This window comes from Cyprinodon tularosa, unplaced genomic scaffold (genome assembly GCF_016077235.1).
Source record: "Cyprinodon tularosa strain WSP-4 unplaced genomic scaffold, ASM1607723v1 ctg796, whole genome shotgun sequence".
NCBI lineage: Eukaryota > Metazoa > Chordata > Actinopteri > Cyprinodontiformes > Cyprinodontidae > Cyprinodon > Cyprinodon tularosa.
In genome coordinates, this window is record NW_024039558.1 from 205,752 (window position 1) to 230,034 (window position 24,283).

Below are 24,283 nucleotides of genomic sequence, written 5' to 3' on the forward strand. Positions count from 1 at the left end.
GAATCTCTTCTTACAGATTTTTAGCACCATTGTTTCTCAATAACCCTTGAAGCAAAAGGAGACATCCTGTGACACTGATTTGTTGCAATGGTTACTTGTAGGCGTCGCTGGTTTTTCTTGAATGCGCTCCGACATGAAGAAACAAAACAACAGGCCGGCCATATTGTCCCTCAGGGGATACATGGTCACTTGTTTTTTGACAACTTTAAACCGTGAAGCAAACAAAAATAAAATCTGATTCTATTGGGAAAGAAAACATTAAAAACAAACAAATATGAAACTAATTTACGCAACCATGCAGGTTCACACACAGAGGACAACTCAACAGTCTTCAATGTAGATCTATATCTGTTCATGTTCAGCACCTTTCATTTCTGGCAGGAAACTAAAATTCATTTTGTCTCTTTGAAGCAGACATGTCTGTGGCGGGTTTATTTTTACACATTTCAAGGGGCTCAAAATGATGGTGTGCAAAGCCGTGTTCATGCAGTTAGTGTCTGAAATGAGCCGTTTCTTTTCTATGCTCCACATGTCACATTCCTTGTCAAGGTTTTATAGTGTGGTTTGTAGGCAAGTCCGGAACAAATACACAGTATAAAAAGCCCCGTTCCCAAACTAACCAGCTCCAGCACAGATGTAAAAGGGCTGATTTACAGAGGATGACTGTGGCTATAGTCAGAATGATAGAGCATTAATACAATATCTAAAACTGATAGCTTGCTTTATTTTTGCACGTTTTTTTCCTTTTATATTAGTGATGGGAAAGCAAACCATGGACTGCAGACTGGAGGTTATGCTTCTTATTATTCTAACAGCCTCATCTATTGCCTGGAGCAGCAAGGACCTCAGTGAAGCATTGGTAAGAACAAATAAAACACAGATGGTGCTAAAAGGTAATGGCTTATAAATCAAAACAGCAAAACACTCAAAACTCAGTTAAGTTGACTTTTATGGGCTTTTAATGATTTTATATAATTTAAACATCAGTACAACAAGAATGAGGGTCTCATACACACTGCAAAAACCATCTAAAAATGAGAAAAATGTCTTAATTAAGTGTATTTATCATGAATTTGAGTAGGTAAATGAGATAATTTGCCAATGGAATGAGTATTGTTAGTCTTAAAATAAGATAATTAGATAATATGCACTTGAAATAAGATAATGAAATTGTGTTTTCTCATTTTAAATGTAAATTGTCTTGATCCATTGGCAAAGTGTCTCAATTACCCGCTCAATTCAAGAAAACATGCCTTATTGCAAGAAAAATCTCTTATTTAGATTTACATTTTTTGCAGTGCAGTGCATTGCTACCTCTTCATGGCCACTGATTTGGTTTTAGTCATATTTGTGTCTTTAGTTGATGGATTGATTTGTTTGGCTGAAATTACTCTGATGGTTTAAAATAAGATCATTAAAAGACAAAGTGTTCAAAATTTTAAAAGAAGGTTTGTTTATATAGCAACATCTTACAGAAACCGGTTAAAAGCATCTTTAACTGACAGGTGAGGCAAAGAGGAATCTGCACCTCCTCAAAGGTCAGCAGAGTGACCCTTGACCGGTGCAAATTCCCACAGCTCAGGTGGCAATATTGATTGAACAGACAATTAACTGAAATATAAATAAGTCCAATTTTTCTTAAAATAAGTGTATTGTTCTTGAATTAATTAGGTAATTGAGGCATTTTGCCAATGCAATGAGACAATTTGCAATTAAAATGAGAAAAAAACACATGCAGTCTCTCATTTCAAGTGTGTAATATCTTATTTTAAGGATAAAAAACACTTTTTCCTCCTAGATTAAGGGTCAAACACCTGTTTTAAGATATTCTTCCTTGTTTCAGAACCTTTTTGCAGTGTGTTAGCCCTGCAGCTCAGCCTTGTAAGGTGCAGTTTACAGTACAAGAAGCCACAGCAGGCCGTTTGTTGACAGTAACTTCTTTAGACAAGAATAAAACTGGCCTACATGCAAAATGCTGCCTGTTAAAAAAGATCCACACCTGCCTGATCGCGCCATCTTGTTGAAGATGCTTTTCTTCAAGGCAGAAGATCAATGAAGTTTCTAATTGGATGCAAAACAAGTTTGCACACTGCAAAGAATGGAAATCTAAGTAAGTCATTTTTTTCTTAAAATAATTGCATTTTTTTTCTTGAACTGAGCAGATAAGTGAGACATTTCGCATTTGAATTAGGAAACTGCAGTCTTTTATTTCAAGAGCATAATATCTAATTATCTTACTTAAGGGTAAAAATGCTCATTTAATTGGCAGATCATCTCCTACTCAAATTAAGCACTGGAAAAAATCCAAATCTAGATCAGTCATTTTTTCTCAAAATAAGTGCATTTGTTCTTGAATTGAGGAGAAGAGACATCATGCCAATGGAACAAGACAATTTACCTTTATAATAATTGCATTGTCTTATTTCAAGTGCATTTTTTCTAAATATCTTATTTTAAGAGTAAAAACACTCATTCCACTGGCAGATCATCTCATTCAAATATTCAAATTAAGTGTAAATACACTTAATTTAAGAATTTTTGTACTTATTTCTAGATCGTTTTTCCAGTGAGGGTAAATATACTTATTTAAGTTTTTTTTTTTTTTACTCATTTTTAGAACTTATTTGCAGTGTAAGTAAATTTGTTGGAAACCCCTTAAGGATTTAATGTTTTGGATTAAAGCATATACTGTAAAAACGATCTAGAACTAAGTTAAACATTTTTACATCAAGTGTTTTTATCCTTAATTTGATTAGTTAAGTAAGATGATTTGCCAATGGAAAGAGTATATCTACTCTTAAAATAAGATTATTAGATAAAATGGACTTAAAATAAGATAATGCAACGTTTTTTTTTTTCTTATTTAAAATGTAAATTATGTAGCCTCGTGAGACCATCCTGATCTCGCGAGCTTTAAAGGTTTCACTCGCTAATCAGTCTGGAGACTCTCCGTTAAAGAAAATTTGGAGCCGTTCACCAAACGAACGTCCAATCAGCGTTGGCTTTGAGGCGGGTTGAGGTGTGACGCAACGAGAAGCGCGACAGTTCAGTCTAAAGAACATGGCGGCTTCACACTGGAAAAATTATCTACAAATAAGTAAAAATATCCTAAATATAGTGTATTTATCCTTTATTTGAGTAGGTAAATGGGATGGTTTGCCAGTGGAATGATTATTTTTACCCTTAAGATAAGATATTTAGATATTATGCACTTGGAATAAGACAATGCAATTGTTTGTTTTTTTTATTTTAAGTGTAAATTGTCCTGTTTCATTGGCAAAATGTCTCTTTTACCTCCTAAATCCAAGAAAAATTCACTTATTTTAAGAAAAAATTACTTATATAGATTTCAATTTTTTTCCAGTGCAGCCGATGAAACTAGCGTTAGCGTGGCTATCGAGCAAGTTTTATCGGAATTACAGAGTATTTCTTCACTGAAAGAAGAGCAAAACACTGCTCTGGAGGCTTTTCTCAGAGGAAAAGATGTTTTTGCTCTTCTCCCGACTGGTTTCGGCAAGAGTTTGATCTATCAATTGGCTTGTGCCTGGCTTGTGGTTGTGTTTTCGTCGACGCTCTGTTAGTACGTCATATGCTTCGTTGATCTGATTGGTTTATTTGGCCCGTCTATCACCAACATAGGCCAATCAGCTAACCAGTATTTTCGCCCCTTCCCAAAATTACTTCAAGGAAGGTTTCCATATGGATATGCGGAGTCAGGTTATAAATTATGTAGTTACATTAGCAAAGTGTCTCACTAACCTCCTCAATTCAAGAAAAGATGCACTTATTTTAAGAAAAAATTAATTATTTATATTACATTTTTTGCAGTGTAAATAATGTTACATTAACCCCATCTGTAACTGTACCATTGCTTAATGAACCCTATATATTTTAGTGAGATTTAGCCGTTTCACTAACAAAAATGAGCAAAATCTAGTAGAGACATGACTGTTACCATTGTTAAAGCTAAACTTCCAGAAAAAAAGTGGTTCTTTCAAGCATTTTTCTATTATTTTTGTATTTCTATCTATAATAAGAAATGTTTTGAGTATCATTTCTAGCTTTGAATCTTAACAAAACACATTGAAGGATTGTTTTTGTAATGTGGCAAAAATGTTGGTGTTGAACTGATTCCTCTTTGTTTAAGGCATATTTAAAGCAGTACGGCTACCTGCACATCCCACTGGACAGACCACAACCCAACCCTCCACCTGAGACAATACAGGAGGCTCTAAGGTGACACAACATGAGACGACCATCCTTATAATTGGTTCCACAGTGAAATCAATCACACGTCTTTGTTAAGTTTCCTTTTTTTGTCAGAATCTTTCAGAAAGCATCAAACCTTCCAGTATCAGGAAACCTGGATTCAGCCACACTGACGATGATGAGGAAGCCTCGGTGCGGCATAGAAGATTTCTTCACCAATAACTCTCTCAAATACCGAGTCATGGGTGGGTATCTTTCCTTTATAAAACACATTCTCAGGCCAGTGAAATGTCTCAGCATTTACTCTGGTCCTTGCTGACCAGGTTACTGGAGGAAAAAGATGCTGACGTACCGGATTTACAACTACACCCCTGACCTGGGTGTAGCCAAGACCCGGCAGGCCATCCAGGCTGCTTTCAAGTACTGGAGCGACGCCTCATCCTTGAAGTTCAGGGAGTTATATCAAGGAAGGGCAGATATAAAAATCTCCTTTCACAGAAAAGACAAAACGTGCCCGGTGCCCTTTGACGGAAGAGGTAAAAGAAACTCATTGTGCAAAAATCTGCATTTGAAACAGCATTGGAGGACGTGGTTTCTTCCTCTACAGGTCATGTTTTAGCACACGCGGATGCTCCTGAGTCAGGCATTGTTCACTTTGATGGAGACGAACTGTGGACGGAGGGGAAGAGCTCCGGCTCCAACCTGAGGATTGTGGCGGCGCATGAGATCGGTCACGCTCTGGGTCTGGGTCACTCACAGTACTACAACGCACTGATGGCGCCCATCTATGTTGGATATCGCTCCAACTTCCAGCTGCATCCGGATGATATTAGAGGGATCCAAGCTTTGTACGGTACTGTTGATGCTTCTGATGATAAAACATGACAGCATTGTCACTTTGCTCCCAGAAATGGAACCAAGTCATTCCTTAACAAGTCACACTTCTCAAGACTAACTTCCAATTAAGTCCAAGTACCATGCATAAAATTTCAAGTCAGTATCAGGTCTTAATGAGCAAAGCCCGAATAACGCAAAAAAAAAAAAAAAAACGATATTAAAGGAATAGTACAACCAAAACATGATTAGCCTTCATTTTCTACTCACCCCCATGCTGAACAACACTCTGGAGTACTTTTTTGATATCTCAAATGCATCTGGAGATCTGGGAGGCTTCTTGCTTTTAGGAAATCCTATACACTACTGTTTATGCTCTAAAAACATTCTAAATGACTTCGTTTCGAGTAAATTATGGACGCTACCCACTCAGGACGCTTGGAATACATTGGACGAGCAGTATGGAGGAATATTGACACGTTTTTTGTGGACTTTTATGGACCTTTCTGCCTCGGGCGCCATAGACCTCCATTATTTGAATGTCAGCAGACAGCAAGAAGCCTCCCAGATCTCCAGATGCATTTGAGATATCAAAAAAGTACTCCAGAGCGTTGTTCAGCATGGGGGGGAGTAGAAAATGAAGGCTAATCATGTTTTGGGTGTACTATTCCTTTAATCGATGAAATGTTTTCACTGTTGTTCTGCATTTCAAATTTTTATTTGTTAATATAACTGTCAAAAATCTGTGAGTTGAGTCTGATCTGAGTCAAGTCAATGTCCGGTATTCTGTCAGACCAACATACCCATAGTCAATACGCATGCACAAGATGTCAGATTTGCGTTTATCCCTTTAGTTTTGTATGAAAAGTAGACTTTCAAGGAAAAGTTTGCTCATATTCAGAATTCAAACTTCTGACAGTACTTTAAAAATAAAGTTATAAGATACTGTTCAATAAAAAGTTTTTTAATTCAGAGTAATTTTCATGTGAATGTGCTTTACTGGAGGCATCCATGCTTGTCAAAGAACACTACTGCCACCTACTGGTTAGTGACGTCACGGTGCTGTATCGGCTTTTGATCAAGTCCCAGTGCTGTATCTGGTGTTTGTCACAACGCGCTATTATCCAAGTCATCTTGAAAACATTCTTCTTCCATATGTTGGCTACATATTACGGGTTTTTTCTCTGGCCAGAAGTTCGATGGCAAATCCTCCCTCTTCAAGTTGGCGATCCAACGACCAACCCGTCCGTGGAGGATCAGGAATCAGAAAGGTGGAATAACTCTTTTTTTCCACTTTTCCCCGATGTATTCCAGCATCCAGCTGCCATGCACGTGGGCATTGTCAGTTTCACTATAGCTCTGGTGAATTTCAATGGTGAAGTCCTCTGGAAATCTTCAATAATTGTTGTTGATTGCAGATGTGTCTAGTAGTTCCCATTGATTTAGCTTGGAAAGCGGGGAGAATGGCGCTAGGCTTACCGCACCGTGACGTCACTGCTGGAAGATGGCAGGAGGGAGGGGTTACTATATTTGGGCAAAAATGGCCGCTCCCAGACTCAGTGATTGCGATGAAAATTATTATTTTCATTTTTACTGATTAATGCTAAATTCATTAAATCACCACAATCGTATCAGTTTTAGTTGTTCATAATGAAATATTGATTATTCTATGCTGATCGGCGTATATCCTTTTACTCATGTACAAAAAAAACAATTTAAGGTCAGATTGCCATACATTTCAAAAAACACCAAAAACAAAGTAAATAAAAATAGTTTTTTTGTACATGACTAAAGAGAAACACTCCCATTGAGGTATTTTAAATAGTTTTTTTCATACAAAACTAAAGGGATAAACGTGTATTGGCTATGCTGGTCTGACCGGGTAACACCAGACCTCTTCTAGCTATTTACTTTGATGGTACAGAAACCGAGCTACCAACTGACTCTTTGAAAAAAGAAAAATTACTCTTTGAAAGAAGTAACTCGTAACTATAACTTTTTGTCATTACTTTTTCCTGCGCTATTTCCAACATGGTTTACCACTGTGGCTAATGAGATTTCTGAGTAAAACTGTGATTATAACTTTGGGTTTTCAGGTAGAAGTTGCCTTTTCTAATGAGCATGTTAGGCACATGTCAGTCTGCTCTCCCAACGACACACAAGGTAATCTTAGCTTTAATTAGCAAGATAAGTAGTAGTTGCGAAAGTCCCTCTGTTTCCCACATAATTAGTCTGTGTTTTACTGGTGAACGCTTAGCTGTACTTCAGGAGCAGGAGAACCAAGGGCACACACTTTTACCTTGGTAGCTACAGTACTGGTTAAATACAGTTTGAATAATATTTAAGTAAACTACAGTGATATTCCTAATGAAATGTGGCATGAAACACAAGCAGAAAAAGAATAAAGATAATGGCTCTTCTTTCTAGAGCTGCGATGCAGGAAGGTGAGCTATTTTCTATCTTTGGTTAAATACAAATATCTCTAAAGAAGGACAAGGACACAAAACCAGTCTCTACATCCAGAGTGATATGTTTGTTTTTTCAGTTATTTCTTTCTTCTCTTAGTGGGTGATACACTTCCTAAATCAACGATGCCCTAATCCAGGAGATGGCTAAAATAGCATGGATGCATGTTGCCATGTGCTGGTTAGACCCAGGTGGCCCATATGCAAAGACACTTTTAGGCCTAGTTGGACCTGACTTAGTGATTGCATAAATCTGCATTCAGTTAAAATCAACATCAGTTAACCCAAAAAAAATACTTCCAGTTAATGAACATGTGCTGGAAGTTGTTTAATTCTCTTCCTGTATGTTTGCTCAGACATGACGAGACCCATAGTTGGTTTAAGATGCTTGTGCACATCTATGGAATTGTGCAAACACTTGAACTGTGGCAAAATTGTGTTAAAGGCATTCTCTGCATGTGTAAGCTTTATGCTCACAATCAACCACAGTTGCCTCCGTGGTCTGACTGTTGATTCCCTGCTCATACTTTTTACTGGGCTTTTAGTTGTTCTGTTTATTGAAAGCCTGGCCAGTCAGACTGAGAAACACAAGACCTCAGTCAGCCTGGTAAGGCTCCATATTTTCTGGTCTAAAGCAGACCGAACCGATCACACCAGACTAGTTGCAGCTGCAATGGTGAGATGTTTTCATTATTCCCTTTGAGCTTGTTCGTTGTTTTTTTAAAGCCTCACACATACGCATCTGATTGGTTGAACTGTTCCTGTTCCCTCTCAGGTAGCTTTTGAGACCGCTCCTTTCAGGCTGAAATGTCTGCGTTGAAAGTCAGTCTGGCTGGACAGAATAGTTCCTTGAGCCCAAATTGATCTGGTTTAATGATTCAAGGGTACCTAATGAAATTAGCATTAATCATTTAAAAAATACTGTAAAAACAATAATTTTCATCGTGATCTCTGAGTCTGGGAGCGGCCATTTTTGCCCAAATATAGTAACCCCTCCCTCCTGCCATCTTCCAGCAGTGACGTCACGGTGCGGTAAGCCTAGCGCCATTCTCCCCGCTTTCCAAGCTAAATCAATGGGAACTACTAGACACATCTGCAATCAACAACAATTATTGAAGATTTCCAGAGGACTTCACCATTGAAATTCACCAGAGCTATAGTGAAACTGACAATGCCCACGTGCATGGCAGCTGGATGCTGGAATACATCGGGTAAAAGTTAATTATTCCACCTTTCTGATTCCTGATCCTCCACGGCCGGGTTGGTCGTTGGATCGCCAACTTGAAGAGGGAGGATTTGCCATCGAACTTCTGGCCAGAGAAAAAAACCCGTAATATGTAGCCAACATTTGGAAGAAGAATGTTTTCAAGATGACTTGGATAATAGCGCGTTGTGACAAACACCAGATACAGCACTGGGACTTGATCAACAGCCGATACCACACCGTGACGTCACTAACCAGTAGGTGGCAGTAGTGTTCTTTGACAAACATGGATGCCTCCAGTAAAGCACATTCACATGAAAATTACTCTGAATTAAAAACACTGATCATTTATTGAACAGGATGGAATCATTTCACATTTAAAGAACTTTCAGAAGTTTGATTTCTGAATATGAGCAGTTTTTCTGTGTTCCTGTGTTCTCAGTAAAAAAAAAAGTAAACCCTCTGTGCCCCCTATGTACTATAGTAAATGACGGAGAAAAATTACATAATCATACATATCTGATACTTCCTGTATCAAGAAACATTACAGAGTTTTTATTTTGTACATTCAGCTTTGAACTATTTTAAAACTGAAAAGACTACTTTTCAGTTTTAAAACTGAAAAGACTACTTTTCAGTTTTAAAATAGTTTCGATAGAATGTATTTATGTTTCATACTTTTAATATAAATTATTTTCTTTAGATTTAAAATATTTATATCTTTCTTTTAGGAAAACCAGAGAAGAGTGCTGCGCCTGTAATTCCTCAGCCTGTGCCGGGTGGTGTTGTCCCTGATCCATGCAAAGCCACGCTGGATGCAGTCTTGTCAGGTCCTGAGACTCAGATAAAATCAGCTTTATTTTTCATTTTATATAAGATAAAATCAAGGTTTTGCCTTTTTAAGAAGGTCTATAACCCTTCAGTAATTTCTTCTCTCTTATTTTTTGTGTGCATGTAGCTCCATCAAGTAAGACATATGTTTTCAGTGGACAGTATGTCTGGACGGTGTCCAGCTCTGGTCATAGCTCTCCCACTCTGATTTCTGGGCTGTGGAAGGAGCTGCCAGGAAGCATCGATGCAGCTGTTTATTCTCAGCGGAGCGGCAAATCTTACTTCCTGAAAGGTGGATTTATTATTTCATGCTAGCAAAAGTTTATTTGTAATAAAGAAAATCCATCTTGTAGATGATGCAACTTTATTTTAAACTGGATTTGAATTCATTTCAGGGGACAAAGTGTGGAGGTACACGGGGTTCAAACTTGACAGAGGCTTCCCCAAACGTTTGACCAACATCCCAGCAAATATCGACTCTGCTCTTTATCTCCCCAAGAACAAAAGGCTGATCTTTTTCAAGGTAAGAAACAGAATCACCGTTTCCATCGACTCACACTATTCTGCAACTTCTCCATCTTTAAATGAACACATTTATCTGTCCTTAGGGTTCCGGATACTGGCCTTGGGATGAATTTGGTCGCACAGACCTTCATTCATACCCCAAACCTATTGGGCATCTTTTTAACGGGGTTCCCAGCAACACGGACGCCGCTGTGACGTGGACGGACGGCAATGTGTACGTGTTTAAAGGCAGCCAGCACTGGCGAGTCAACCTCAAGGATCAAACGGTGGAGAAGAAATATCCCCGGGACACAGCATCTCACTGGATGCAGTGTGATGATTGAACCACCGGGGGCCCTCAGCGGCTCAACGCAGACATGATCTAAACAGTTTCTGTTTTAAGCAGTGAAGAAATATCTGGGATAATTTGACTCAGTTTTTAGGGCTGATACCACAGGAGCCTCCTGTTAAATCCTGTTATGACTGTAAACTTATCAGACCATAGATGAGGTTGTATTACTGCAATAAAAGTCGGAATAACTCAGATTTATAGTCATTTTGTTCATATTAAGTCAGTAGCAAATATCTTAAACTGAAACTATTGCTATTCCTGTATTTTATTTATTCTGCGATTTATGTGAATTGTACAAGAATAGGTTAACTGGATTGGTTTTTCATACATAAATCATGACATAGGCTAATTGTCAAGCTGACTAAGAATAGTTATTCAGGTAAGAGAAAATCTACAATATGATCATTTAGGGCCTACATTTTAATAAACTTTATAAAGACTGTGTAACATTTTCTTTCTGATTGCCTGAGAGTGAGCAGAGTTTCACTTCCCTGTTTGATGTCAGTTTAGATTGTTTAAATGATATTTATTCACTAAATTCCGGAATAAACGGGGGATTTTATAGTCTGATGGATGGATGGACTTTATTTCTTTATTCTAATTCGCACAGACATTCAATATTTCAGTCAATAAATTTACATTTTTTGACTTCAAAATAAAAGCCTTAAGTCTAACTCAGCACCTGAAATGCTCACAGTCTTTAATTTGATTGGAGATTTTTGAACAAATTGCCTTTTTCTTATTCACGGCAACGAAAAATCTTCAATTTCATGAGTGTGAGTCATTCTAGCATTTACAGATGGAGGATTTTAATCTGCTTTAACATTGCAATAAAAATAAAATAAGGGTCTCATCTCCATAGCTCTAAAGTGCAGTTAAATAAGCGGGGTGGGCAGTTTTACCGTGTGCAAATCTTTTAATTGACATTATTTCCATTTTTGAGCTAACGATGTTGAGTTCTGTTACACAGCACAATGCGCAGTTAAAATTAATATAATTATACGTCAAATATAGAAGTTTTATTTTTACGAGAATTTATTTCACTTTTCATTCTTCATTAACTGCTGGGGGTTAGAAATGCATCCCAGTGAACCTTTAACTATTGAATATTACTTAGTATTTAAAGGAACATGACAGTATTGATATTTTGCTCCAGTACCGGATTAAACAGGTTATAAGAAACTGTTTTCGTTCTGGCACTACATAACCTTTTAACGTGCATATAGCTACAGCCTTCAACAAACACTCATCTTAACACTATGGATGATATTTTCATGTGCAGCAGTTTTTATAGGTGCAACACTGATGCCTGCATGTTTGCTCTCTGTTGTGATATAACTTATTGATTGTTTCATTACATATTTAAGTCGTACTGACATATAAAAACAGAGCATACAGATCCACTTGGTTCAAAATTGTACACCTTACATTTGTTCTGATTGTCCAAAGATATATATCTAGATGAAATACATGATGCAGCATTAAAACAAGATGCTAATACAGTTTTACAAGCCATGAAAATGAAAAAATACCATAATATTTAAGTCCAAAGCTTTAAAACGCACAGATCATAAACCAAAAAAATTGGTTATAACTGACCAAGTGACCTGTGTGTCCAATACCTTCCATTTTAAAATGTTATTTGGGACATCCTGTATGGAGGACCAACTCTGCCATATTTAAAAATAAATACAGAAATAAATGAATGCTCAATAAATAAATAAGCATACAATTAATTGCCAGCAAAAATACAATAAACAAATAAATGTAAGTAGAAACTAAATTATACAGTGAGACATAAATTTATATAACTCTTTTAATTAGCTTCTTTAATTGCTTGCCTTTGTAATATTTACCTTACTTATTATTTTTTAATTACTTATATTTTTAAGTATTTATTTATGTTTATGTTATAATATTTGTGTCTGTTTTATTCTTCCTTTGTATTTTTTTATATGCCGAGAAAGGGCCGCTGCAGACGGGCTGCCGTTACCCTCGGAGCTCCGCCGGTTGCCGCGATTCTCTCAAGTTCGCAACATTTTCTTTTAAATTATGCATTAAATCTGTGAATGGGCCATATGGTGACGCTTAAAAGTATAACGCTCTCGCCTCAAATGATCTTATGTACTTTTATTGATCAACAGCAACAGAAAAGAGAACATTTAACTTAGTACTCTGAGCTCTGTGAGTTAAGAAGATGGACCGCCAACCAATGAGCAGAAGTTGACTCTCTAAGACACGCCCCCTCCTCATTTGCATAATGAGGCAGAAATGCATAGAGAAATGCAAATATGACAGGCAGAAATGTAAAAAGGGGAGACAGGAATAAATAGCAGCGAAGAAATAACTAGGGTAAAAAAATACAAAGGAAAAATAAAACAGACAAAAATATAACATGCACATAAATAAATACTTAAAATAAAGAAGCTAATTAAAAGAGTTATATACATTTATGTCTCACTGTATAATTTAATTTCTACTTACATTTATTTGTTTATTGTATTTTTGGTGGCAATTAATTGTATGCTTATTTATTTATTGAGCATTTATTTATTTCTGTATTTATTTTTAAATATGGCAGAGTTGGTCCTCCATAATCCTGAACATTCCCCAAATATAAAGTGGTTTGGACCTGGATGAAAACCATGGACTGCTCTAACAACGATGAAGAAGACGTGTTGGTTTGTTTGTTTTGTGTTTCTTCTTTGTGTTTGTCTGCTTCTGTCTCCCTGAACCCCAGCGGGCCTCAGCAGATGGCCGCACACACTGAGCCTGGTTCTGCTGGAGGTTTCTTCCTGTTAACAGGGAGTTTTTTCTCTCCACTGTCACTACAGGCATAAATAATAAACTGAGTTATTTAAATGAAAGAAAGAAAAAACACTATAAGCTGAATACAAAAGTTGTGAGAATTAAACTCTCCAAGGACTATTAAGAGGCTGAGGAACGATGCATCGGTTAAATAATCATCCGATAAGGCTGGCAGCTGATATTTCTGCAGCTTTTGTTGCTTCTCCAGAGATGATCCTTCAGCTGGTTGGTCCTGAATGTTCAGACTGTGAAGATTGGTGAGGCAGCAGTGAGGGGCACCATGGAGCCCGTCTCAAAGTTAAAGTCAATCAAAGTGTGTGTGATTGTGCTGACGCTGCTGGTGGAGGAGCCTGTTCCCATCTGACGCTCCTGGAGTCTGTGGAGGTAACTCTGGAAGGCGGAAAGCAGAGGGGATTGCTGTAAATGAAACAGAATCAGGACGTTTATGCATTTTTCCTTTTTTGGTAACTTACCGGTGCGAGGACATCACCAGCGTATCGCTTCAAGGGGGGAGGCTTGCGCTGACGGCAGGTTTTGGGTCTTCTCCTTTCTTTACTTTTTTGCTTCCTTTCATGTTTGGTCAGTTTTTTCTGTGAATCTGGGAAGCAGAGTTGAAATAAATATTTCAGATCAAAAGATGCCAAATGTTTCGGATGGTGTCTTGTAAAGCATTTAAACTTTGAACTTTTTCTCTTTTTTTATCTTCAACTTAAAAGCTGTGGAGCACTGGCCATAGACAAAAACAAGATGTTTGAAAAGCTCCGCCTCTTTCTACCTCAATTTCAATGTCAACCAATCAACAGCATCAGCTTTTGGGAGAGCATGTCCTGTGAAGAGGTCCGTAAACCAGAACTTTAAAATGCTGGTAAGAAAAGCACCTAATTTAGTAAAATGATGATCTTCAGGCGACCGTTTCAATCTGTTGGACATATATCTTCAATATTTTGATGTGGTGTTGGGGGGGGGATGCTGTCATATGTCCACATATGACAGTTGTTTTTTTTTGGACATTTTTATGTATATATATATATATATGTATAGTTATTGCACTGGGTGTCAAATAGTAAACCAGACATTGTAGAATATTCTCCACATTCCCACTAAAACCATTGCTTAGAATTTCTTAATGTTACTATTTTGAGTTCTTTTTATCTAAAATAATGAATTACTGTTCCTTATTATTTTTTAGTGTTTGTTCGTTGTTACACTAGTAGGACAGAGTATAACAGCCAGGCTAGAGATTTTTTTTATTAATACGAGAATAAAGTCAGAATATTATCAGAATGATGCTCTATCATTATAAAGTTGTAATATTATAAGAATAAAGTCTTAATATTACGAGAATAAAGTTGTTTTTTATGCCAACTCTTACTAGAAGCACCGTCTTTCCTAAAACGAGGAATGTTGACCATCTTGTAAAGTTATACTTTGGTATCTGTTCCAGAAAAATGGAAATATGAGCTTTCTCTTTGAAACGGCTGATGATGACGACTTCATTCTTGTAATTTTTTTAACTTTATTCTAAAAAATGTACAAGTTTATTCTTGTAATACTGCTACATTATTTTCCATTATTACAACTTTATAATGTTACAACATTATCCTCATAATGTTATGACTTTATTCTCATATAAAAATGTTAATAATCTCTTGCCTCTTAGCATCCACCTCATTTTTGGAAATCCTCACCTATTTTGCATACCCAAATGGAAAAGCAAATAACTTAGGAACTGAAAGCCCAAATTACATGTGTGATACATTTGAAAGCTAATACCTTCTAGTTTCTGAATATATACAGAATATGTACAAAATCGGGTGAGTAGAACACAGCCCAAGCTGCATCAGTACAAACATGACTCAAAGTTTTTTTATCCTAGAAAATAATAGGTCTTTTTTGAACAGCAGTAATAAAGTCATGCTTGCTTGTTGTGGCTGCTTTGTCATGTTTACATTTTGACATGCTGCTACATCTGTGTTAATTGTGCTTTGGCGCAAAATACTGGTTAGCTGATTGGCCTATGTTGGTGATAGACGGGCCAAATAAACCAATCAGATCAGCAAAGCAGATGACGTACTAACAGAGCGACGACGAAGAGGAGCCAATTGATAGATCAAACTCTTGCCGAAACCAGTGGGGAGAAGAGCAAAAACATCTTTTCCTCTGAGAAAAGCCTCCAGAGCAGTGTTTTGCTCTTCTTTCAGTGAAGACATACTCTGTAATTCCGATAAAACTTGCTCGATAGCCACGCTAACGCTAGTTTTATCGGCTGAGGCCGCCATGTTCTTTAGACTGAACTGTCGCACTTCTCGTTGTGTCACACCTCAACCCAACGGAGAGTCTCCAGACTGATCTGCGAGTGAAACCTTGAAAGCTCGCGAGATCAGGATGGTCTCACGAGGCTAGCTCGCCGTGTCCATAAAGTGAACTTGGTGGTTGAATTGTGGAGAATCTAAGCTTTCCAACATGTCTATATTGGTAAACATTTTAGCACTGTAATTTTCATGCATTCTAAGTAATTAGATTTAAACGCTATAAAACGGGTCGCCTGCGACACGGTGGGTTTTGAGAGGTTAGCCTGGCCCTAATCCTCTGTCGTACGCAGGCAACCTGTCCAGGATGGTACCCCCACTTCTTCCCCTCTCTCTGACCTCTGGAAGTGAAAATGTTTGCACATATGATTTTTTCCTTATATCTTACAAGCAATGTTGTGCAAAGTGCATATTTTGCTTATATTTCATTGGCTTATCTCAGATATCATATTGTGACACAATATGAAAAAGTTCAAGTTGTGAACTTATTTAGTACAGACTGAACAAAACTCACCTTCAGTGTGTGAAACTCTTCTTGCTGTAAACCACCACTGCACCAGCACACCTATGATGCTCAGAACAGGACAGATCCCAGTAATGGCCCAGTTAAACCAGCAGAATTTTCTTGGAGCCACTTGACTAAATATGTAGTACACTTGGTGAGGCAGCACAAACGCCCCCACCATGTAGTCCACGCACAGCATCACGGTCGTAGCGCCGAACACAGAGGAGTAGAAAATGCTGAACAACCTCTGCCACTGCAGAGTGAAGACAGCGGCGGTGATGCTGGCAGCCAGCGTGGCGCAGAGAGGAACCCACACTGGAGCCAGGCTGTGAAACTGTGCAACAACGACGAGCAAGGGGAGGGAGAGGAGGCATCCAAGCTGCAGGCCACTGAGGATGAGACCCAACGTGGAAACCAGCATGGTGAACAGCCCAAACAGCACCCCGACTCCCAGGCTGATGCCCGCCTTGGTGTCCTCTCTCAGCTGACTGGTAAATTCCGGCTCATTGTGGTAAAACAGGAGCACAGCTGATGATGCAAACATAAACCCTGAGAAGAACATGACCATCTTGAAACAGCGGTAGCCTGGGAAAAAAAACAGACAAACAAGTCAGTGTCCTGATCAGGCTGCAGCTGTCGATATTAACTTCATATTAAAATCTTACTGAAGCTACGTTCATTATTTTGAGCACAAAGGGCCAAGCAGGGATTTACCATTAAGCAATACTAGGGCTAAAGTTCCTGAGGGCCCCATAACACTCTATTTCCAATTATGGTTGACACAACTATTCCTTATTTGTTCACATTAATTATGTTTTTGATTAAAATGCCATCAGAACGCTGATAATATTAAGTGTGTCTCAGCCCCCCCCCCCCCCCCCTTCAGTGTCCACCATATTGGATCAGTCCATTTGCTGCACATGTTCAGAAAGGTCCAAACAGACAGCAGCAAACCATTTGAAAACAAACCATGCAAAGAGCAGTGTTGCCAACTTAGCGCTTTAGTCGCTATATTTAGCTACTTTTCAGACCCCTCTAGCACTTTGATTTCTAAAAAGCTCCTAGCGCCAAATCTAGAGACTTTTTTCTGCTACTGGAGACTTTGGAGACAACATCTAAAAGCAGCGAACTCTGCTCTCCAGAGCAAGTAGATTGGTAACCCCGCCTCCTGCTCTCCTCTATCTTGTCTGCTGTCATGATTCATGCAGCTATTATTTCATCCAAATGAAAAATGGAGAACAGATAAGCAGATCATGGCTTGTCTACAGTGAAAAGAAGTTTTGTTGAAACAACAAAGATTAACGTGGACCACGGGATCAGTCAGCTACAGTCTCTTCTGTCAGCACATATCACCATAGGAAATTCATTTAGTGTTATGTGTTCAGTAGAGGGGCCATAACAGAGGGCAAGAACAGTTCTATGGGGCACTGGCCCCTGTGGGCCCCCTTTATAAAACCATAGTTTTATCTATTTTGATCACAACACAAGCATAGGCATAAATTAATTTATATTATGGAGAATAAGCTTTCAGCCCTCCCCCTTGGTTCCTTTGGGTGTGGAAGCTGCGTGTAGGCGCCACTGAGGAGCCGCCGCTGCAGAGGAGCCAATTTAAATAATGAAGAGTTAAAAAAGCAAAGTGTTTATTTAACTGAACCTACCAGTGTCCTGCATGCCTGATCCTTGTTTAATCACCACATCTATTTTCTCTCCATCATAGGTTAATGAGTTCAAATATTTAGTTTTTTAAGTTACTCTTCCGATTTAATGTCCATATCTATTTCTGCTGTTGGTTAACGGTATGAACATGATTTTATTACAAAAACCTGGTTAATGTAGTCTTTTATTTGTAAACTCGACTGAATCCACTTTGTAGGGGAGTGTTGGCGTGGTCGTTTGAGCGCTTGTGCTCTGAAAAGGTTGCAAGTACCCCGGGCGCCGCACAATGGCAGCCCACGGCTCCCCAAGGGGACGGACTAAATGCACACTGCAAAAACATCTTAAATTAAGTGTATTTACCCTTAATTTGAGCAGGTAAATAAGATTATCTGCCAATGGAATGAACATTTTTCGTTGGGATCTGGAGATTCTCCACCTTCTCCAGCAGAGTGCGCCGTGGATCCTCCTGGGCTGGAGCCCTCCAGCACAGCTGAGGCTCATCAGCTCATCAGGAGACCGGCCTTTATAAGCAGCTGCCAGACCTTCCTTCGACGCCGCAGTGTTAGCCAAGTTTGGTTAGCGAACCTGAGCCTCTGAATTTACTAATAGTTATCTTCCTAGAGAAACCTTATTCTAATTGCCTCTGTCTTCTCGCTCCTAGGAAACCAATCTCTTGAGAGAAGCTCTGGATGAGCTTAACCTGAATCTGCCTGCCCTAGAGAGCCAAACCTGAAGACTACATTCTGGAATCCACCTGCTGCTCTTGGGAAAGAGCTAAACACTTCAACCAAAGTCAGTTCACTGGAAGTCAGAAGTAAGACGCTGCTGCTGCCTAAGCACTCTGCTGAACCAACAGTCTCTGGACCCAACCGGTTCCCTCTCTCAGGACAAACCTGGACCTCTTCAAGGTATCCACTGAAATATCTGAAAACCCATTTAACTTACCTGCATACCCAGCTAACCAACTATCCGTCTCTGCAGACGCCAGAGAATCCTGCCCAGACCAGAACCTGAATCTTGTCTTGTTTGTGTGAAACTTTAATAAACTCTGTTAAACCTTTTACCAAGTCTCAGTGGTGTTCTGCATGTGGGTTTATCTCTAAACCAATCATGACATTTTTACTCTTGAAATAACATAATTAAATATTATGCACTTGAAATAAGAGACTGCTGTTTTTCTCATTTTAAATGTAAATTGCTTTATTCCATAGGCTAAGTATATCAGTTAACTTCTTAATTCAAGAAAATAATTACTTATATTTAAATTTTTTGCACTGCAGAGGTAAATTTTTTAAGTTAAGTTTTTTACCTCCAGGTTCCCCTGCAGGTGGAAGCAGCATGTTTGCTCCGCGGTGCGGCTCTTCTTGGCGGCCGCAGCTGATCGCAGCGTCTCTAATCAATCGCAGCGGTTCCACTGAAAGCGTTTCTGTTGTCTATTGTGTCTCTTAAGATTGAATGTGTTACTGAGATGACTTTTATTCTATAGAAATCATATTTACAGATTGTAATTCATTAGTAAATGTTCAACGCTTTAAACCACAGATTTATTTTTTCTATATTTATTTTTAACCGATCTTTGTCCTTAAATGTCCTGTTTTCCAGCTCCATACACCTGTTGTTCCTTTACATCAGGGTGGAGGAATGAATCTCACAATAACTCCAAGTTGGACTTATTGATGTCCTCCGATTTCTGGGTTTCCATCCAGTTGCTTTGTGTTTAAATCACAATGCCAGTTTTTTTTCCTTTGGATTTATAAATAGGAAACTTTGGCCTCTGATCCAAGCATTTTTTCCCATAACGGCTTCATGTCTAAGCTGATCACTGCAGCCTTTGGGGATCAGAAAAGAATAAAATGATTGTTAGTTATTTCATCCTTTCAGAGATGGGAAGTAACGAAGTACAAATACTTTGTTTCTGTACTCAAGTAGATTTTTCTGATATTTTTACTTTACTTTACTACTTATTTTTATGGCGACTTTTTACTTCTACTCCTTACATTTTTACACAAATATTTGTACTTTCTACTCCTTACATTTTAAAAAATTGTCTCGTTACTTTAGTTTTGAATCATTTCAATGGAGTTACCGTTATTATTTTTCACGTCATCAATACCAAATTCAATCTAATTGGATGGGAATCTACGTTGCATTTGACGCACCACTACAAGATGAATCGACAGATTCGGCGGTATTCATTGGCGGCAAATCATTGCAGCTTGGTGGCGGTGGCGTTAGCATAGTGGCATGGATGACGAGATGATTGAAAATGAACACAACGGAGATCTAGTCCTATTGGCAGACATCCATTTAAAATGTAGGTAACGGCATGAAAAAAGTGGTTTCTACTTTTACTTTTATACTTTAAGTAAATTTATAAGCCTGTACTTTGTTACTTTTACTTGAGTAAAGAAGTTTAATCAGTACTTCCACTTTTACCAGAGTATTTTTTAACACAAGTATCTGTACTTTTACTCAAGTACGGAAAGTGAGTACTTTGCCATCTCTGCATCCTTTAGATATCCTGAGCCGCCTGCAGAACATGAATTATCAACTTTGAAGCTTCTCACAGTTTTATGTATTGCTTTTTTTCCCTTATCTTTTAGTCCCTAGTGGAAAAAAAACTTATATTCAAGTTAAACTGAAAATAAATTTTACTATTCTAAAATTGTTATTTTGTAAATAAGTTTTTTTTGTTTTTTTAATTAAGCTGGAGTTCCTATATTTTGTGTGTCAGAACTAATGTTTTCCAAACCAGTTTATCTAACTGCGACGCTCGACATATTGGTGAGGATTCTCAGTCATCCGAATCATAGTCAGTCCAAAAAAAGGTCAAAACAATCCACTTCACTTTTGACGACATTTCGCTTCCCATCCAGGAAGATTTTTCAATTCAACATTTTGAATGAACCTTTTTTAACAGGAATCACAGAGCTTTCCTTAACATACTTTTGCTCTATATCTTTTTGTTTATCTCTCCATACGCAAAAATAACAAAAAAATATTTAGGTTGTTTTATTTATAAGTTGCACATTCATTCCTTCTTGCGGAAAGGAGCAGCGACGCTTTTATATAACAAACACTTTCTCTGTTTACTGCCTGTGCTTGACAACACTGCAAAGATGATCTCCAAATGAGTAAAAATGTCTCAAATTAAGGGTATTTACCCTTAATTTGAGCAGGTAAATAAGATGATTTGCTAATAGAATTAGTATTTTTACTCTTAAAATAAGGTATCTAGATAAAATGCACTTGAAATAAGACAATGCAATTGTTTTTTCTTATTTTAAGTGTAAATTGTCTTGTTCTGTTGGCAAAGTGTCTCACTTAAATCCTTAATTCAAGAAAAAATTCCCTTATTTTAAGAAGAAATGACTTATTTAGATTTTATATTTTTGCAGTGAAGAGTTTAATGAAATGAACCAATCAGCTCACTTGAAATACCCTGATAAATTATATTAGTTTGATTTTAAAGAGGCCACACTTTGGCTGCATGTGTCTCACCTACTGTCAGGGTTCACAGACCCTGAACTTCTCCTCACATCTCCTCTGAGTGAAACCAGAGAAGGAAATGTTTGTTTCACATTACTCTGCATGCACATTAAATAGAAAATCCCCATTAAAAACTGGATGAGCTGCTCTCAGCTTCAGCGCTATGACATCAGTGGGATTTCATCCACGGCAACAGGTGGTATCTCATGAACACTGTCTGTACGAAATTTAGAAACCCATCTGTCTCTTCCAGCTTTGGGCTTATCCACTCTAAACCCCTGGTAACCTGCAGACACCTGCCACAGGCCACTGAAGCCACCAGGTGGGCTAATGAAACATTTATAGCAGCTTCTGCTGTTATGTGACTCCGTCATTCTTGCATTTAATGTCAGTGTGGAGACGTACCAAAAAAGCAGTAGATGAGGCCGAATGAAAGGCAAACCGAGCACACAACAGACGGGTTGACTTCGTATTGAACATTGTTCTTCAGAGCACAGAGATCCGCTTCAGAGAGGTTAGCTCCGGGTTCCTCTGTGACATAGAGGGAAGACACAGCCATCATCGGGGGGGTTTGCTTCTGAGCTGCACTCCTGCTTTGAACATGAATTTGCTTTGTTCATTGAAGGAGGGAAGCTGGAGCGTTCTGGATGAACAGAGGAAGCTCCAGAGTCATTCAACTGTTTCCTGATGTGCACCTGCAAAACCAAAGAGACTCTTTTTTTAGCTTTTTATCACGACTGTAAGGAGGAAAACTCAAAAATACATTTCTTGGATTGTTTTTAAACTTCCTGCATTGAAAAAAACTGAAAAACTCTGTTAGTGAGCATGAAACTGCTGAGGAGGAATTAAAGCCTGGCATTGCCTTTTCCCATGTCCGAATGGAGCATTCCGGAAAGCAAAACTCAGCTTCCCTTCCAAGTTTGTCTGTTTTGTTCAAGAAGCAGATGCAGCTGAGGAAACGACCTGCTGGCTTCACGCCACCGTTTTCCCGATGCATTGTTCTGAGCAGATGGTTTGGTGCTCTGCTTGCTGAACAATGTGAAGGAAACAAACACCTACACGGCAATAAAAGTAACAGGATAGACATTCTCCCTACATAACAGTAACGACGTTCGGTAGAGAAGCTCCTTTACTCATTCAGAAAGGCTGTACCAGAATTAATTCAGTGTTAAATAAAAAAAACTAAATTAAATAAAAGAGTGAACTGCTGAAGCACTCGGCCTCTTCTTTTTATTACTTCATTGCCAAAAATGTCAATCTCAATAAGTCATTTTTTCTTAAAGTGCTTTTTGTCTTAAACTGAGGAAGTAAGTGAGACACTTTGGCAATCAAACAAGATAATTTACATTTAAAAAAAAGAAAAAGAAAAAAACTATTGCATTATATCTAATTATCTTATTTTAAGAGTAAAAATACTCATTCCATTGGCTAATGATTTCATTTACCTGCTCAAATTAGGGCTAAATACATTTAATTTCAGACATTTTTACTTATTTCTTGATTGTTTTTGTAGTGTTCAGGCTACCTTCTCATATTTAAAAAAAACTTTTTAGACATTTAATTCATGTGCAGCTGATAGCATGACTCTACACTGCAAAAACTATCTAGAAATAAGTCAAGGTTTCTTAAATTAAGTTTATTTACCCATAATTTGAGTTGATAAATAAGATGAGGATTTCTACTCCTAAAATAAGATAATTAGATCATATCCACTTATAATGAGACAATGCAAGTGTTTTTTTTATTTTATTTTAAATATAAATTGTTCCATTGGCAAAGTTTCACACTTACCTCCTCAATTCAAGAAAAAAGGCACTTATATTAAGAAAAAAATGACTTATTGAGATTACATTATTTTCCAGTTTAGCTGCAGTGAGCATTAGCTTTCTGTAAAGACAAAATAAGCTGTTAAGGCCGATCCTGCAGTCAGCAAATGCAATTAGAGGAGCTTTAGCAGGTGAGTCATTCTCAGATTAGATTAAAGCACCAGAACACTTTCAGATGGAGACATTTTCTCTCTTTAAGACTAAACATTAAAGGATATCAACAAGAATGCTCATTGTTAATGTCTTTGTAAAATATACTTTAAAAAGTTCATGCAGAAACACCAACAACATGCAACAGGTGAATACTTTTGCGAATATGCAAATAGAAATATATTTTCATGGCCTACCTGCAATGATTCACATCCTGATGGATTAACTGTGGAAACATCAGAGAGAAACTAGGATCCTATTCCTGTTACCAGGGAGCGAGCAGTCAGGAGTTGACTGGGTGGTTTCCTGCTGAGAGCTGAGTGAGACTCAGCGTCCAGCCGGTAAACAGCTGCTGCCTGAGAGGGAGGCCATCTGCCCCCAGCGTTAGAGTGACGCTGCCTCCAAGGCCAAGTGAGGGAGTTCAACCAATAACCCTGCAGAAGCTCTATAACCTTCTCTTTATTACCTGGAATTCACCCAATAAGCCTTTTTAATCAAATAAAGAAATCAGGTTTCAACCTCGGAATTTAATCTGATTAAATCATTTTAACACAAGAAAACCTATACAGGAAAAAACATTAAATAGGTTACACTTTGATTGTTGGTGTTGTTATTATAAAAACAGAGAACAGATCACACTCAGAATGAACTAATAATATCATGTACATTTCCACCGACAATGAGACAAATACTAAGAAATTCAAAAAGTAAAAAAAACTACAACAAAAAAGCTTTTTACAAATATGATAATAATCTTTATATAGTATATGAGCCTTTGGATATTAGCATCCTGTTTACATAGTGTCATGGTTTTGGTTCTGTTGTCCTTTACTTTGCTCCATGTTTCCCAGTTTTATTGCTTTAATTCCTATTTTGTTGTAGTTTCTAGATTTATGTTAGTTCTCAGTTTTCTGTAGTTTTCCCCTGTTGCCCTCTTGTGTGTGTTCCTTTCCCCTTGCCTCCCTCGTTGTCTCCTCTCACCTGCTCCTCATCAGCTCGTTAGCCCTGCCTTTGTCTCAGTCAGCTGTATTTTCTCCCTCTGCTGTCACTCCTCGTTGGTTCCTTGTCGTCGCTGTTCTCTGCTCACCTCGTCTCTCCCTGGCTCCTTGTGCGTGTTTTCCGCTGATGTCTCCAAAGTTCT

The 24,283-nt window shown here is 38.1% G+C and overlaps 2 protein-coding genes across 2 annotated transcripts; one reads left to right on the forward strand and one right to left on the reverse strand.

The window, feature by feature from the left end:
* The first annotated feature begins 637 nt into the window (after positions 1 to 637).
* LOC119773984 (matrix metalloproteinase-19-like) lies at positions 638 to 10,733 on the forward strand. The gene is made up of 9 exons (XM_038271232.1): positions 638 to 859; positions 4,148 to 4,236; positions 4,324 to 4,454; positions 4,533 to 4,745; positions 4,817 to 5,062; positions 9,444 to 9,542; positions 9,671 to 9,835; positions 9,939 to 10,066; positions 10,152 to 10,733. The coding sequence occupies exons 1-9, from the start codon at positions 758 to 760 to the stop codon at positions 10,389 to 10,391; spliced, it is 1,413 nt and encodes a 470-aa protein (XP_038127160.1). The 5' UTR covers positions 638 to 757; the 3' UTR covers positions 10,392 to 10,733.
* A 2,679-nt stretch (positions 10,734 to 13,412) lies between these two features.
* On the reverse strand, positions 13,413 to 23,508 carry LOC119773985 (transmembrane protein 198-like). The gene is made up of 5 exons (XM_038271233.1): positions 23,340 to 23,508; positions 21,572 to 21,861; positions 16,031 to 16,606; positions 13,681 to 13,805; positions 13,413 to 13,597 (listed from the first exon to the last, which is right to left on the reverse strand). Exons 2-5 carry the CDS (start codon positions 21,726 to 21,728, stop codon positions 13,448 to 13,450), a joined length of 1,008 nt encoding a protein of 335 aa, XP_038127161.1. The 5' UTR covers positions 21,729 to 21,861; positions 23,340 to 23,508; the 3' UTR covers positions 13,413 to 13,447.
* Between the last annotated feature and the right edge of the window lie 775 nt (positions 23,509 to 24,283).